General features: G+C 50.4%; 3 protein-coding genes across 7 annotated transcripts in view; 2 read left to right on the forward strand and 1 right to left on the reverse strand.

The window, feature by feature from the left end:
- Nucleotides 1-465: 465 nt before the first annotated feature.
- Nucleotides 466-6,089, forward strand: LOC118548182 (transcription factor CP2-like protein 1). The gene is made up of 8 exons (XM_078065661.1): nucleotides 466-548; nucleotides 1,023-1,174; nucleotides 1,287-1,360; nucleotides 2,111-2,216; nucleotides 2,338-2,444; nucleotides 4,555-4,707; nucleotides 4,880-4,990; nucleotides 5,811-6,089. Exons 1-8 carry the CDS (start codon nucleotides 466-468, stop codon nucleotides 5,862-5,864), a joined length of 840 nt encoding a protein of 279 aa, XP_077921787.1. The 3' UTR covers nucleotides 5,865-6,089.
- A 76-nt stretch (nucleotides 6,090-6,165) lies between these two features.
- On the forward strand, nucleotides 6,166-9,653 carry LOC144380850 (transcription factor CP2-like). Of its 2 annotated transcripts, none has more exons than XM_078065663.1 (5): nucleotides 6,166-6,224; nucleotides 6,605-6,790; nucleotides 7,736-7,881; nucleotides 8,018-8,069; nucleotides 8,673-9,653. In XM_078065663.1, the coding sequence occupies exons 2-5, from the start codon at nucleotides 6,757-6,759 to the stop codon at nucleotides 8,786-8,788; spliced, it is 348 nt and encodes a 115-aa protein (XP_077921789.1). In that variant the 5' UTR covers nucleotides 6,166-6,224; nucleotides 6,605-6,756; the 3' UTR covers nucleotides 8,789-9,653. The 2 variants fall into 2 exon arrangements, with proteins under 2 accessions (XP_077921789.1, XP_077921790.1); XM_078065664.1 differs by having other exon boundaries at nucleotides 6,193-6,224; nucleotides 6,605-6,695.
- A 1,663-nt stretch (nucleotides 9,654-11,316) lies between these two features.
- Nucleotides 11,317-16,316, reverse strand: part of FBXL20 (F-box and leucine rich repeat protein 20) — a 100,656-nt gene continuing 95,656 nt past the window's right edge. Inside the window, exons 15-16 of one of the 4 annotated variants that reach the window (XR_013445070.1) lie at nucleotides 15,388-16,313; nucleotides 11,317-13,742 (exon numbers count right to left, since the gene is read on the reverse strand). Coding sequence is in view for 2 of the 4 variants with exons in the window: in XM_078065668.1 (XP_077921794.1) it covers nucleotides 16,254-16,313 (60 nt within the window). In the remaining 2 variants the exon portion in view is untranslated. Of the gene's footprint in view, nucleotides 16,314-16,316 lie in introns of all 4 variants that reach the window. The other 3 variants (XR_013445072.1, XM_078065670.1, XM_078065668.1) reach the window with 3 other exon arrangements.

The raw sequence follows: 16,316 nt of genomic DNA on the forward strand, positions 1-16,316 counted from the left end.
TGTCTCCTCATCCTGTCCCCTGGAGCGGTCAGGCCCCCCTCCCAGGGTCATGTGAGGGGTCCAGGCCTGCGCATCTCCAGGACTCTCCACGGTTTACTGATCTGGGGCCAATCTTGAAGCCTGAGGGTGCCCCTCATTGTTCCCGAGCCCCTTGGGAAATGGTGGGGAGTGGATGTCCACTGGGACTTTGTTTTGCAGCACCACCATCTCCCCTTTGAATTAATGATTGGTGGGGAGCCCTGGGGACACTGTTTCTTGACACCCCCCCCTTGGAGTGCCTGACAGGTCCCATGTTTTCTAGAGCCCTGGGCGCGCAGCCAATAGAAGGTTCCTGGCCTTGCCCCACCCTTTTGTGGGTTTGCTTCTGTGTATAAAGCCTGGGGCCCCAGGTGGACAGTTCAGGGGGGCCAGCCCAACCCAGTGCTGAGCTCTCTGTCGGACAGCTGGCCCTGCTCCCTTTCCAAGATGCTGTTTTGGCACAACCAGTCAGAGCACCTATGGCCCAGTCCCGGGGAACTGTACCCAGGGCCTCCAACTGGCTTGCTCAGGTAAGAGCCAGAACCCCTTCCCCTAGCCTCCAAGGATGGTCCTGGTCGGAGCTGCGGTGGACAGATAGGGCCATCCGTTTCAAGTGGAGGGGGATGGGCTTCCTGTGCTTGGGTGCCTTTGTGGGTAGGGGAGTGGTCGAACGTTTAGTGGATCCTGGACCATCTTGAAACACCCTGACCACCCACCCTCTCAGGGCACTTTTGTTGGGCATTTACTTGGTATCAGATAAGCCCTGAGATGGCAAACAAGTAATTGATGGCAGGTTTTTGGAGATGTTCGGTAGTATCTGGAATTTGCCCGTGAAGGGTGGTCTCCCAGAGGCCAGAGGGGTTGAGTGGGGGACTCTCAGGCCCTGGTTGCTGCTGGGGTGCTTGCTACAGAAGCCTTTGGCTCCCTGAGGATCTGGCAGAGAGAGTCAAAGCCCTACAGGGGAGGGGGTGGAAGCCACCGGTGTTCCCCTCCCCCCCCAACAGGGAGTCCCTGCCCTTGCCCTACCTGAAGCAGGAAGAGCTGCACAACATCCCCAGCTCGGAGCCTCCCTGCCCCACATTCCAGTACGTTCTCTGTGCAGCCACCTCCCCGGCTGTGAAGCAGCAGGAAGAGACCCTCACCTACCTGAACCAGGGTATGCTGCTGGGCCTGGGGAAGGAAAAGGCGTAGTGGGGCAGCGCGAGATGGGGGTGGCAGGCTCCATCTCTGCCCCAGCGGGGCTCACACATCCCCTTGACCTCTCCCAGGCCAGTCCTATGAGGTGCGGATGCTGTGCAAGCCCAAGCTGAGCGATGCTACCCAGTGGGCCCAGCTGTTGAAGGTAGATGCATCCCCTTCCCGAACCGGCAAGGGCCAGGCATGACTGTCCCTCTGGGCAGGAAGCCAGTGTCATCACTGTGATGTGACTGTCGAGTAGAACCCTCTCGAGTCCACCTTTTAACTTGACCTTCATAGCGGCACAGTGGTAGGCAGGCATTGTTGAGGAAAGAGGCACAGAGGTTAAATATTTTCTCAAGGACACAAAATAGCGGATCTGGGATTTAGAAGTACATTTACATAGCATTATTCACATGCATGATTCCTTCTCTCCAAAAAATCATATATTTAGCTCCCATGCTTTGCCAGAAACTATTCTATGAGCTAGGGATTCAACAGTAAAGAGACAGATGTGGTTCCCTTCCTCAGGGAGCTTGCATTCTACTGAGACAAACATGTAATTAAACAAGTTATATGCAATAACAAATCGATTTACCAATTGCAAATTGAAAAGTGCAGCAAGAAAAGAAACAAGTAGAGTGGCTAAGAGTGGGAAAGGATTAACTCCCCCATTTCACAGATAAGGAAACTGAGGCTCAGGGTGTCTAGGTCACTTCCCCAGTTTCATAGCTAGTGAGTGGCAGGTGGGCATCTGGACACAGACCTAGCGATCTAAGTGCTTATGACCCCTGAAGGTGGGAAGCAAGGTGGGGGCGAGGAGGGTGGGATGGGTGGCCTACCCCAGCAGTGGGAACTGGTTCCCAAATGCCCAGGCACCCTCTGACCTGTGAGCCGTGACTTCCTGTGCCTCCAGAGCGTGGTGCGTGTGGTTTTCCACGACCGGCGCCTGCAGTACACAGAGCAAGAGCAGCTGGATGGGTGGAGATGGAGCCGGCCAGGGGACCGCATCCTGGACATCGGTGAATGGGGAGGGACCAGGGACCCTTCAGGGCCACTTTCTGGCTTGGAAGGCCACGTGGATGGCGGGGGGGAGGCGGGGAGGCTGAGGCTTGCTCCCTGCTTGCCACCCCGTGCCTACAGATGTGCCACTATCCGTGGGGCTGATAGAACCCCAGGTGCTGCCCTCACAACTCAACACAGTGGAGTTTCATTGGGACCCGACCAAGAGGACCTCCCTCTTCCTGCAGGTGAGTCTGAAGCTGGGACTGGGAGGAGGCTTGAGGTCAGATGGGAGTGGCAGGAGCCTAGGTGGGAAAGGAAGGTGAGTTTGGGTGGGGGTGAGGGAACAGTAAGAACAAACCGCTTCCAGAAAGCACCTTGAAGATAAAATATGGCTAAATGTTCATTGAATCTCACCACAAGGAAGGACTTGTTAAACCTTAAAGCATTGGAAGAAGCTAGAAAACTCAGGACAGAACTTAGCTTCATAAAAAGTAATGGTCTGCAATACATAGGCAAAATTAAAAGGAGACATCAAATGGGAAAAATAGTTGTCATATGACATATAATGCTTTATATCCTCAATATATAAAAAGTTCTCATATATCAATAAGAAAAAGTAGATGAAAGCTCAGTAGAAAAATAGGCAAAGGATATAAGCAGACAAGAAGGATACAAATTACCAATAAATGTAGACAGTTCAACCTCAACCTCAGAAAATGTTAATTAAATGCATATATATATATATATATATATATGGCAAAGACTTAAAAAAAGACTTATTGGTGAAGAAGTAGTTTGGGGAGGCAGACAGCCTCTCTGCTGTCTGCCTGCTGCCCCCTTGCGGTGTATTCAATAAACTTCTAGCTCCTTAAAAAAAAAAAAATTAGAAGAAGAAATTGTGCACTCATTCTGTGGGTGGAATGGCACTTGGGCAAAATTTATTGAATTTTATGTTCCTAGCATTCTACCCTGTCATTCCTTTTTTTTTTTAAGATTTATTTATTTATTTGGGGGGGGCGGCAGAGAAAAAGAGAGTCCCAAGCAGGCTCCACGTCCAGCACAGAGCCCAAAGCAGGACTTGATCTCAAGACCCCGAGATCATGACCTGAGCTGAAACCAAGAGTCAGGTGCCTAACTGACTGAGCCACCCAGGTGCAAGCCCCCCAGTGGTTCCATCTCAAGAAATTCATCCTACAGCAGTGTTCAATAAGTACATGAAGATATATATATATATGTATATATTTAAAGATTTTATTTATTTATTTGACAGAGAAAGAGAGAGCACAAGTAGACAGAGTGGCAGGCAGAGGGAGAGGGAGAAGCAGACTCCCCTCTGAGCAGGGAGCCCGATGCGGGGCTCGATCCCAGGACCCTGGAATCATGACCTGAGGCCAAGGCAGATGCTTAACGACTGAGCCACCCAGGCACTCCCTACATGAAGATATAGTGACCAGCCCTTCATAGCAGCGCTCTTTCTCATATTCAAAGACTTTAAACATTCAAAATGCACGTTGGAAGACAATTGACTTTTACATAAGTTTGAGTGCAGACGTACACTAGAAATTATGTAGCCATTAGAGTGAGGTCTAGGGGCGCCTGGGTGGCTCAGTCGTTAAGCGTCTGCCTTCAGCTCAGGTCCTGGTCCCAGGGTCCTGAGATCGAGCCCCGCATCAGGCTCCCTGCTCTGCGGGAAACCTGCTTCTCCCTCTCCCACTCCCCCTGCTTGTGTTCCCTCTCTCGCTATGTCTCTCTCTCTGTCAAATAAATAAATAAAAATCTTTAAATAATTAAAAAAAAAGAATGTCCCATGGGGTGAGGGGAAGAATGTCCCACGAAATATTTGGGATATATTTATACTAAAAAATTGTTGTTTACCTGAAATTCAAATTTAACAGGGCATGCCTGCATTTTAACTGGCAACTCTACCCTGGAATGGGGCATTTTGGCTTAGATAGGAGCAGGCATTGCTTTCCAGGTAGAAGATTCTAGGGAGAACTATGCAAGTGTATTGGGGGCCACGATTAGGCTGACTCGGTGGGTCAGTGTGTTCTCTGATGGGGGAGAGAGAGCAGCGATGCAGAAGGGCTTGACATGACTCTTTAAGGGATTCAAACATGAGGGTCAGGAACTTTGCTTCTCATCCCATAACCATGGGGAGCTACTGAAGGATTTTGAACAAGGGAAAGAACCTAATAAAGGTACGCATTAAGAAATAAACTGCAGTTGGGGATGGAAAGTTGCCGTGGTAAAAGGCTGACAGGTGACAGGCAGGTGACAGGTTCGAAGGTGGACCTGCTTGAATGTGGGTGGGACCTGGAGTCACCCTGCTTTCTCTTTGCTTCGTCTTCACCTCAGGTTCACTGCATCAGCACCGAGTTCACTCCTCGGAAGAAAGGTGGGGAGAAAGGTGTCCCCTTCCGCCTCCAGATTGACACTTTCAAGCCCAGCGACAAGGACCTTCCACCCGAGCACCTGCACTCAGCGGGGTGCCTCATCAAGGTGTTCAAGGTACAGGCAGGCCCCTCCCCCTCCCCCTCAGGACTGTCACCCGGCTCGGCCTGCAGCCCCTTGCCTATGCACAGAGGGATGGGGCTTGATCTCTTGCTTGGAGCCCCTTCTGTAGTGAGAAGGGGGCAGGTAAGGGGGGGCGCTCTGAGCTGCCCTTGTCCCTCGCCTGTAGCCCAAAGGAGCTGACCGCAAGCTGAGAACAGACCGGGAGAAGCTGGAGAAACAGCCCCCGCGGGAGAGACACCAGTACCAGGCTGCCTGTGCGAGCACGGTGTTCGCCGAGGTGTGTGGCGGGGCGCCGCGCGCCGCAGAGCGGGTTTGGAGGGAGGAGCCTCATTGCGCGTGCCGGGAAACTGAGGCCTGGGGGCCGTGGCTGCTGCAGGACCATCACAGTCCCCACTGATTCCGCCTGTTCCCGGCAAGGACAAAGCCGCACCGTGTGTTCAAGGCTCAGGCGCGAACGCCTTCCAGCCTCCCGGGCGGCCTCGCCCGCTCGCGCCCTCGCCCGCCTCGCCGCGGCGCCCTCTGCCTGGAGCGCTGCCCTTCCTGCTGCCGCTCCTGGCTAGCGGCTCCTGGAAGCTTCCCCAGCTCCCCCCGCCAGCCCTCTCTTCACTTGAGTGGCGTTTGGTCCACTCGTCCGGGCCTCCTAGGGCGGGGGCCAAGTGTGGCCCCGGGCGGCCCCCCCGTCAGCTCCCGCCGAACGGAGGTGAGGGAAGAGCCGCCCCTGGCCTCGGAACGTGTAGGCGGAAGCTTGCGGCTTGTTTGCCCCCCAGTGTTCGCCGTGGCCGGACCCCAGGGCAGGGCCCTCCTCGCCGCTCAGCCCTCTTGCTCCGACCTCTCCCCACGGCTGCAAGCCCCTGTCCCCGGAGAGGTGAGGCGCGGTGGGCCCCTCTCGGGCCTCCGGGCTGAGCGCGAAGAGAAGAGCCCCTCAGCCCGGGCATCCGGGGAGGGGCAGGGTCGAGGGTGCGACTGAGGGCAAGAGGCTCAGCTCTGTGGCCTTTGGGTAATCCGTGGGGGGGGGGGGCCCAGCAAGCTCCGCCTCCCAGGGAAGGGGGCGTGGCGCTGGGGGCTGGCTGCGCTGCCGACTCTCTGCTCCCCCACAGGCTCTGCTCCTCCCCGCCGTTCGCCGTGGACACCTTGGGGGGCAGCCCCGCTGAGGTGCGTCTTGCCTTTCCAATCCCCCCACCTGTGTCTCAAAGCCTCCTCGGGGCTTCAGCGGCCTCTCCGGAATGGGGTGGCGCTGCCCCCTGCTGGACAGAGCTTGCATGGCCGCAGACGGCCAAACTTTCCTGAGAGGACTGGGCGATGAGCCTGCGGGCTTTCAGACGCGGGCCCGCCAAGGGCAGGGGGCTGTGTCTCTCCTACCCCGTTCTCAGTCCGTGCGCCCATGGTGACAACCTGGACTGCCCTCTTCGTGCCTCAGGATCTGAACCCTGGAGCCTCCATCCTAGAGACGCAGCAGTGGTTGCATCGGCACCGGTTCTCCAGCTACTGCCGGGTGCTGGCCAACTTCACTGGTGAGGCTGGGGTCCTGCAGGGACCTTACCTTAGGGGGCTGAGGGCAGGACGCCTGCCTGTGGCCTGGCTTGCTGTGTGTTCTTCAGCTAACTTCTCTCTAGGACTGAGAGTTGCCAGGCACTATGCCTGCTTGGCTCTCTTCTCCTGTATCACCCCATATAATTTATATACTACCCATGCGGATGGGGCTCAGAGAGGTTAAATAACTTGCCCAAAGACACACAGCTAACAAGCAAGGGGCAGAACTGGGATTTGAATCCAAGTTTGATCCCCATGTCTGGACATGCTAGGGCGATTTGTAGACTAATGTTGGGTTGTATCCCTTGCCACCCTTGACCCCAGGCCTCTTCCCCCAATCGGGCCCTGTCTGACTCTGCAGGCACTGATCTGCTGAAGCTTACCCGCCAGGACCTTATCCAGATCTGCGGGGCTGCCGATGGGATCCGCCTTTTCAACGCTCTTAGAGCCAGGTGCCGGGCACTGCCAACCACAATCCCTTTCCCTCTGTAGTGGCGTTTACCAACTTGGCTAATGGTTGTGTCTCATGGCATGTTCAAGCTGGAAGGTACCTTAAAGACCACTTAGTCCCATACCCTCTTTTTACAGAGGAAGAAACTGAGGCCCACGGACAGTGACCTCCCTGGGGTCACAGAGCAAAGATGGCAGGGATGGGCTAGAAAGTGAGGCTCCCGTGATCTTTTTCTGTAGCCATCCCACCCGCATCACTCCATTTCTGAGGACAGAGATGGATTTTTCTCATCTCTCCCTGCAGGGTCCAGCATTCATTAAATTTCTAAGAAATAAGTGGTGACCTCCCTCCCTGAAGACCTGGGAGGAGGCGGGATCCCTCCCAGGGAGGGGGCTGTTAATTTAGGTATGAAGTGTTGATAGGTAAACTGTTTTCCTGGCCCAGGCCCATTCGTCACCGGCTGACTTTGTATGTGGCTCAGGAGGCCTCTAGGCAAGAGAACGAGGTTCCTAAGAACCCTGACTCAGGTGAGGTTCTGGCCTCTCTCTCCAGGCGAGATTCAGGTGTGGCTGCGCGAAACTTCTTCAGGCCTGGGGAGAGGGTGATCCTCCATCATTCCTGGGACCCAGGATGCCTTCCTTGGCATTCCCCTGTCTTCCATGACCAGATCAGTCCTCTCCTTCCAAGATGTCCCCTGGGCTTACTCCTCCATGTTCTACTCCCCAAACCCACCTGACTTTGTCATTGTTGATACGTGGGATTAGAACATTATAATCATTGTATTTGGGTTTCAGTCATTTGTATGTAGGTGTCCCCCCTTTTTAAGTTGGGGGCTCCCCTCGGTCTGAGGCCTCCCCAAAGCTGAGGAATAGGTGAGGATTAAGTGGATTTATAAACCTTTTTGCTTCTTTACTCCTTCCTGCCCCCACCCCCCAAGAGGCTGTCACCTTGCCCTCTCCTTCTTCCTGGTCTCTGGGGCTCCCTCAGCTCCCCCCCCACACACATATACTGATCCCTGCCCTGTGCTGCCCACACCCCCAGGCTTTTATCAAGAGATCTTTCTAGATGAACTCAGTGCTGTTGAGCTGATGGGGAAACTGGCTGAGCTCTTGGCCCTCCCGGCCAATCAGATCCACCACCTCTTTCACCAAGGCCCCGGGGGCGTCCTAATTCTCCTCAGTGACCAGGTAGGTGAGCCCTGGCTCTTGCCAGGCCCCACAAGGGCCTTGATCACTCTCCCACCTCAGGCCCCTCTCCCTGCCCTGGCTTCTTCTGTTTGGCTCTAAGAACAGCACTGTCTCAGTGACCCCTTCTCCCCTGCAGGTGGTTCAGAATCTTAAGGATGAATCATACTTTGTGGCTGTGGTGAAAAAAGGTAGGGGTTTTAGAGGGGAGAGAAGTGTATCTGGCAGGCCCTACAAAGGGCAAGATTGTGTTTATATTGTCTCCTAAAATGAGATTAAAATGTTCCTTGAAGGTGTGTGTATGCTGGGGGTGGAGCGGGGCGAGTGCTGCGTTTCAGTCAACTGGAAACATCTGAATGCCAGCTTTGTTGGTGTCAAAGGGACAGATTCACGTGGCTGCAAGGCAGCTATTTACCGCTCAGGGATAAAACGTCCCAGTGTCTGGGTCAGGGAATTTAATAGAGGGGAAAGTAAGGCCCCCTCTCTCTTCTGCCCCACTCCCACCATCCTACAATGCAGAAGATGCTTGCTGGACATCCCCTGGCACAGAGCACCTCTGGCCACTTGGCTTATGGTGCTGGTTATTCAGATGCGTGCCCTCTATCCCTCCTACAGGACAGAGGGAGGCTTCCTCGAGTTGGGGTAGGAGGAACACTGGTGGGTGGCAGGCACACTCCCAGCTGCTTGGTTTGGGAGCAGCGCAGAAGTGGTGCTTGGCTTGTCTCATCCCAGTGGTGCCCTTTTCACTGCTTCCAGTGCAGAATCCAGATGGCTACTACCTGGTTCTCACCTAGGCCCAGGGACATCCCGCTGCAAGAATGGGCGACTGATGCCAGCCTGGTTCTCGGGGGCCCCACGTTCACCAGAAGCCTTGCTTAAATCCTCAGCTGCTTCATCCGGCTCTGGGTGAAGCGGGATGTCCTACCCCTAGAGAGGAGGGGAGCAGCCCCCAGGCTCCCATCTCTCTGCTCAGTTGGTGGAACCTGGGCACAGCCTCCGAAGCTCAGCTCAGCTGGCCAAGCCTGTGAGGCATGGAGCCTGCCAATATGGATAAGGCGCCTTTGCCCCAAGCAGTGCTGCCTGAACACTGGGTGCATTGATTCACGTTTATTTAAAATTGTATTCACCCTTTCCTTTCCTTAATATTAATAGTTAATTCTAAAAGGCATATATATTTAATATGTTGTTCAATGCTTGTTCAATTTCCTTGGTGTTTTGGTCCTCTTGGGGAAATGTTCTCTCCTTACTTAAACTATAGACTAGGGCAAAGGATGGAGTCTGAGACAGAGGAATAAATAAATCTGGATGGATTTTTTTTTTCCAACTAGTTTGGGCAAAAACTAATCACTAAAGCCTCTAAAAGACCATTCAACTATCAAATCACTATGCTTATTTAAAACTTCTAGAGATGTAGGGTACCTGGGTGGTTCAGTCAGTTAAGGGTCTGCCTTCTGCTCAGCTCATGATCCTGGGGTCCCTGGATGGAGCCCACGTCGGGCTTCCTGCTCAGCAGGGAGTCTGCTTCTCTTTTTCCCTCTGCCCCTCCCCCGGCTCTCTCTCTCTCTCTCGCTAACTCTCTCAAATAAATAAATAAAATCTTAAAAAAAAATCCTGGGGCACCTGGGTGGCTCAGTCATTAAGCGTCTGCCTTCGGCTCAGGTCATGATCCCAGGGTCCTGGGATCCAGCCCCACATCGGGCTCCCTGCTCTGCGGGTAGCCTGCTTCTCCCTCACCCACTCCCCCTGCTTGTGTTCCCTCTCTCGCTGTGTCTCTGTCAAATAAATTAATAAAATCTTTAAAAAAAAAAAATCCTTTTTATTTTTTTAAAGGAATGAAGGGAATAGAAAACTCTTCAGGGTAGGGAATTTTATTTATGAGCAGGGAGTCCGACGTGGGGCTTGATCCCAGGACCCTGGGATCATGACCTGAGCCGAAAGCAGACACTTAACTGACTGAGCCACCCAGGTGCCCATAAAAAATAAAACGTTAAAAAAAAAATGGTGGGGCACCTGGGTGGCTCAGTCGTTGGGCGTCTGCCTTTGGCTCAGGTCATGATCCCAGGGTCCTGGGATCGGGCCCCACATCGGGCTCCCTGCTCGGTGGGAGGCCTGCTTCTCCCTCTCCCACTCCCCCTGCTTGTGTTCCCTCTCTCGCTGTGCCTCTGTCAAATAAATAAAGTCTTTAATTTAAAAAAAAAAATGGCAATGAGCTGTATCTTATTCTGCTCATTTTTAAAAAAGATTTGAGAGAGCATGCGTGTGCACATGCGTGAGAGTGGGGGCGGGGGGCAGGGAGAGAGTCCTAAGCAGACTCCTCGCTGACCCCAGCTCAGGGCTCCATCTCATGTCCCTGAAATCACGACCTGAGCTGAAACCAAGAGTCTGACACTCAAACGACGCTCAACTAACTGAATGAGCCTCCAACTCTTGATTTTGACTCGGGTCATGATTTCAGGGTTGTGAGACTGAGCCCCATGTTGGCGCTCTGCACTCAGCGCTCAATCAGGAGTCTGTTGGCGATCTTCTCTCTCCCTGCTCTCTCTAAAAAAAAAAAAAAAAATTAATAATAACTAAAATAAATCTTTAAGAAATTTCAAACACTGAAAAGAGAAAACCCATATGCATGGAGTGGAAGACAGGCCAACGTGCCCTCTTAAAAATATCTGCTTAATTCCTTATTGATCATTTACCTCAGTTATTACTGAGGGGGCCTATAATTCCACAGGGTTCCCCAAGGGTGTTTCACAACAGGGTAGATAACTTGAGATTGAAATTCAGCTTGCTGACTTGGCTCCACTGCTCATTTACATCAAAAGGACAGGGACCCCATTGCATTAACTTTTGTGTATCTCTCAACCTAGGAGCCTCTAGCACAGACTAGATCCTGAAATATTTGTTGACACGGAGGGAATAAAAGCAGGTAACAAGTATCTACCATGTGTCATTATTATCTTTTTAATCTTCACACTCTAAAGTAGGTACTGTTATCCCCGCTCTACCAATGAAGAACGGAGATGGAAGGGTCAACTGGCTGAGGTCATTCGGGTGGAAGTCAGGCACTCCGGCTTGGAGCTTGTTTAACTATTATACTACTCCATCATCATTCCTTCCTAGTCAAGGTGAGGGCAATGCTCTGCACAGATAGGGGACTCAGGTTGAATTGCTGCTGTCAAATGAATTAAAACAAAGGTTTTTTAGAAACTCTGATTTATATTACGTCTTCAGAGACAGGTGGAGTTCAGGGTATTAAAGGCTCTTAAAAAGGTATTAAGCCTATTAATAAATAAAGGGTATTAATTAAAGAATACTAAACAAATACAAGGATGCCAAAAAGAAGCCCCTTCATTCAGCCTCGGGAGCCTTTGCAGTTCTAGAGTTCAAGGAAGTTAAGAATCACAGCTCTGAGTCAGGCTATTTCCCCCGGCAAAATGAGAAGTCTTCACAGCTTATTTCCTTTAATTACATCATAAAACAAAATTAGAACATACAGGAAACAGTAATAGTTACATAACAATTTACTTTATATATTTATATATAAAAAACATTTTTCTTTTAGTCCAAAGATTTTAAAGCAAAAGGAATCCTCTACTGCCACCTTGGATTTTATTTTAAATAACCCTCCCTCCCCCCATCCTCAAGCGCCAAAAGTATTGGGTGGAAGCAGTCACTTGGACAGCTAATGGAGCCTGGTGTTCAGTCACCGAGTCCCGGGACCGGGTCAGCCCAGGGAGCGGCTGAGCGCGGGGGGCAGGCCTGGTGGAGAAACAAGTCAGCAGCAGCTCCCGCACGCTGAAGCACTCCGGGGCAGGCCGAATGGCTGCAGGAGGCTGAGGCCACAGCAAGGTTTGGGATCAGACCCTGCCAGTCAACCATCCTCTGCCTTCTGTTCCCTCAGGGGGAGAGGGGTCCGAGGGGGTTAGTGCAGGGATGGAACAGCCTGGTTTGAAGGTAAAAATTTCTCCCGCAGCACCATTTGCCCACCCATCTCCATCCTCGGGCAGAGTCTGACAGGCAGGGGTGGTCCTCCCAGCTGAGCTCCACACAGATCTGTGCTCTCAGGGTCACGGGAAGGTGGGCAAGGCTGAGGAGAGCAGCCGGGAACTGCCTGAGGCAAGTTACCTGGAAGCAATTCCTGGTAGGAAAAAGGAGGCAGCCAGGGTGGGAGGCAGCTGAAGGCTGAGTCATTAAACAGGAATGGAAGAAGGCAAAAGGCGAAGAGGACTTTCTCCCCCCCGGCCGACCACCCGGCCGTAACCCTTCCAAGCCTTCAGACTGGGCAGTCACAGATCCTCAGGGGCTGGCTGCGAGAGCAGAGCCACGGCAGGGGGAGAAAAGACCCCCCACGCAGCTCCTGAGCCCCGCCCCACGGAGCTTGCGTGTGTTAGAGGTTAGCATGGAGTTTGGGGGTAGGGTGAGGAGGGGAGTAAGAGAAGAAATCTCAGGCTCACCTCCTTCCTGCACTTATTAGAAAGTAACAGTCATCAGAGAAGCACAGGTAAGATTCTTAAGGGCAGGAAAAAACATGTAAACCCAGAAAAGCAGCAGCAAAGGTTTCTCTTTTTACAGGTCTATTATATAGCACTAGGAAAGAAAATCATTCAAGTCTTTGGGGGTGTGTGTGTGGGGGTAAAGTAATTAATCAAACCATGCCAGTTAGAGACTCCTTTTTCAAGTTAGGATTTTCTAAGACTTTCGGTTGTCGTTCACTAGTGCCATAAGAAAAAAAAAAGGAAGAAAGAAAGAAAAACAACATAGAAATAATGACTTCAGGGGCTGAGAAGGGTTAGGCTAAGGTAAGAAACACGTGTGTGAGCAGCAGTGAGACACAGATTTGAATTAGTGAAAATAAGCAGTAAGCAACAGTGACAAGCGGAACTTCGTCGTGGGGCAAAGATTTCTTCCACTTCAATAAATAAGACATCACTTCAAAGATTTCCCTGGGTTCTTGGGGTGTGGCAGAAAAGGTATGTGTCTGGACACCTCTCTTCTCCCATCTCTTGTTGGGGTGGGGATTCTCATTCACTGCCTACCTGCTCCTGCCCTGGGTGGGGGGAGCCACACCCAGAAGCACTGGGGGTTCTTTGGGGGGTGCCAATCCCCATCTGGGTGACTGGTCGGGTGCGTGGTAGGCAGAAGCCCTCCGTGCCGGTGAGAAGGGCATGGAGTTCACGGGATGCAGAGGAAAGCAAATCTACTCACATGCGTGAGGCAGGTGTTTCTATATATTCGGGACAGATGCTTGTACCTGAAGCAAAGTGCCCCAGTTCCAGAGCCGATTCTCTCCTTTACTTTCAATCTCATTACCATTTCCCCACCCCAATTCTTCAAAACAAGACACTGAAAAACACAGAAAATAAGAGTCCATTGACACAGTTCTGGTTGCTCATGTTTCTTTTTCCTAAAAGGGCAGTGAGACACCTTGGCTGAGGAGGTACTCAACACCTGCGAACCAGACTCCACCGGGGGCTTACTCAAAAAACACATGAGGGAGAGATGGAAGAAGCACATTATGGAATTTCTCTTAATATCCCACATGTGAGCTTACCCAAGACATTTTTTTTTTCCTGCTGAAAATTAAGTGTAATTCTGTTGGGCTCCAAAGATTCACTCAGACTCAGCTGAGAGGTTCTTATGGACTTTCCTAAGGGTCAAAGCCTTCAGAGATGCAGATCTGATGTTCCTAAGAATAAAAATGGACAAAGAGAGAGACTTGCCTTGTGAGGGGGAGCTGCAGAAGCCCTTCATGCAGAAAAAGCACTTGCCTCAAATGGTAGTTTCTGGCAAGTAGAGTTTGTCTCAAGTGAGAGGGCAAGCTTAGAGCAGCATGTTCTTTGCTGGAGAACCAAGCTGTTCAGTTAGGGCACCTGGATATAGCAAATAGAGCCAAATGTTATTCCCAAATTACCTGGGTTAATTATAGCCAACCGACATGGTCTTATATAGTTTTCTGTATCTTCCAATATTACAATTAAAGTTTATGATAGAAATAAAGGTGACGAGAAGCTTAGACTCCATATTTCCCCTCACCCTCCTACTGCTTTAGGGTTCTTTGGTCCAAGATCATTGTAAAGGGGAGGGTTTGCTTCAAGACCTCCAACCAAAAGTCCTCCCCCTCGTCTCAAACAAGTCTCAGCTCATTCACACTGCCTGGGTTTGAGGTGGTTAAAGATCCTAGAACTGGTGGACAGATAAGAAGGCAATCTTAAAAAAAAAAAAAAAAAAAAAAGTTCCGGAAGCTCAAAGAATACCACTGAAAGAGTCCCTCAGCCAGGATGCACAATGGGGATGGAAACCTAATCTTAGACCATGCACACAAGGAAGGAAAGGCAGAACAGACCCATTTCCTTTAAGCCCCTCCTCTCACACTGGTAGCACCTGTCATAAGCAGCCTGTGACTTTCAGCACAATAAACATTAAACGGCCAAGGGTCAACCATGATCCACAAGTGTTCCTCTTCTTCAAAACCACAGTTCCCTGAAGATACGCTGTCCACACAGGCAGGCAGGCAGCCCCGTCTTCCTTCCGGTGCCACTCTCACACTTCCCTACAACTTCAGACCAGGACAAGTTCCCGCGTACCCTGTTTACCCGCCACGGCATGAGTGGGCCATCAAACCGGTAACAAAGCATTTTACAAGGCATTTAGGAGAAATAAAGAACCCGACTGCTGTAGCATTAGAGCTGTACTCAACAGTTCAAATGGTTTGGAAAGCCCAAAATAAAGCATCATAAAAATATTTGCCAGGTGTCCCTCTAAAATATGTGCTGTAAAGAAAATGTAAAATTTCTGACTTATAGGTCTGCTACATCAACTTAATGGATGTGGAAATTTACAAAAACCATTTAAGAAATATTCTTACATATCCAACAGCGTGATTTCAAATTTGGTAAGCAAACGTCCAAGACCACCCGGTGAAAAATGGCCTGAACCACACAACAGTTACTGTATTCAAGGCTGCCCAGAGACTTTGCTTAGATCAGGACAAGGACCCAAAGAGGAAGCTAGACTGGAGACATTGAGAATAAGTCAGCAGCATCATTGGGAGTGAGACGGAGGCTTTAAATAGAAGACAAGAATGAGTACAGGAAGAAAATGGGAGCAGTCCAAAAAAAAAAAAAAAAAAAGAAGCTGGGATCACCTTGATGGAGCCAGTATAGAGGCCAGAAAAGATACTGATGTAGCAAATGATGCTGGAAAATGTAGGGGGAAAGGCTGCTTGGAAAAGAGGTGATCTGGATGTTTAATAACGTTCTCCACAGACATAGCAATAACCCCTCCTGGCTACCTGCAGGTCTAGGCAATAGCTCTGAGGGTACCTTCTGACTTATCCCGAATCTCTCCATTCACTTTGTATTTCTTCATCACAGAAGGCGTAGAGGGCCGGGGCTCTGGAGTCAGACAAATGGGCCAAGAAGCCTTTCCTAAACTCTGAAGCCTTACTGAATTTTCAAAAGTATCCCTGATATTAAGACAGGATGGCGGGGCCCTTTCCACCTGACCAAAACTTACCATGTTCTGGGTTCTTAAATTCCTGGTACATTTCATCAGCTGGTGTAGGTTGCAGATTGGCATAAAAAAATCTATTTCCTTCCAAACTTGATGGGCCTGCCTGAAGTTTTCTTGCGAAAGGAGCAAGGCCTGACCACATACAAGCACAGCGCTCACACTCCTTTTTTCTCTCACTGGACTGTGCTCTTGGCCCAGACAGGTAGGGATCGCCTGAGCAAGTCCACAGGGACCTGCACGTGGGTCCACTCTTTGAGTTGAGAAACGGCATTTCCAAGATGTTCATGTCCTGGTGAATAGGGTCTTTTACATTTATGTACTTTTTAAGTAAAGAAGTACCTTAATGTCCTCAACTGGTGGGCAATTTAAACCCATACTCACTAATCAATCAGGGTTTTATGGTCAGTTTGTTCAGGCAATACTAAAAAAACCTTAATATGTTAGAGCAGATGGCCCCTAAATACTCCTCTTTTTACTTTTGTTTGAACGAGTGACCTGGGGATCTGCATATTAACCACATCTGGAAGTGTGCGTGCAAGTGTGTATATTTGTACGTGTGGGGTATAACCAGGAGAGTGAGTCTCACTTTAAAAGGTATATCCTTATGCCAACTATACTCAAATAAAAATAAAATTTAAGTATATTCTTCACATGATAATTTGAAAAGAGGTTAAGGGGAAGGGGGAATGAAAAATAAAAGTAATTTGAGCGTTTAAAAGGGCTTAATAAAAAATAGGATTTAAAATAAATTTAACATGCAAAATAATGGTGGACAGTACAGATTTCTAGCGTCCTTTCATCGAATTGCTTGTGGAGAACTAAGTCATGCTTTATGTAGAGCCGGCACCTGCAGCATTACAACAAGCCTTTTAACAGCCTGGATCATGCAGAAGATGATCTAAGATCATGGCAGACTGCACAGTAATGTCCTA

Source organism: Halichoerus grypus, chromosome 2, assembly GCF_964656455.1.
Source record: "Halichoerus grypus chromosome 2, mHalGry1.hap1.1, whole genome shotgun sequence".
In the NCBI taxonomy this organism is placed as follows: domain Eukaryota; kingdom Metazoa; phylum Chordata; class Mammalia; order Carnivora; family Phocidae; genus Halichoerus; species Halichoerus grypus.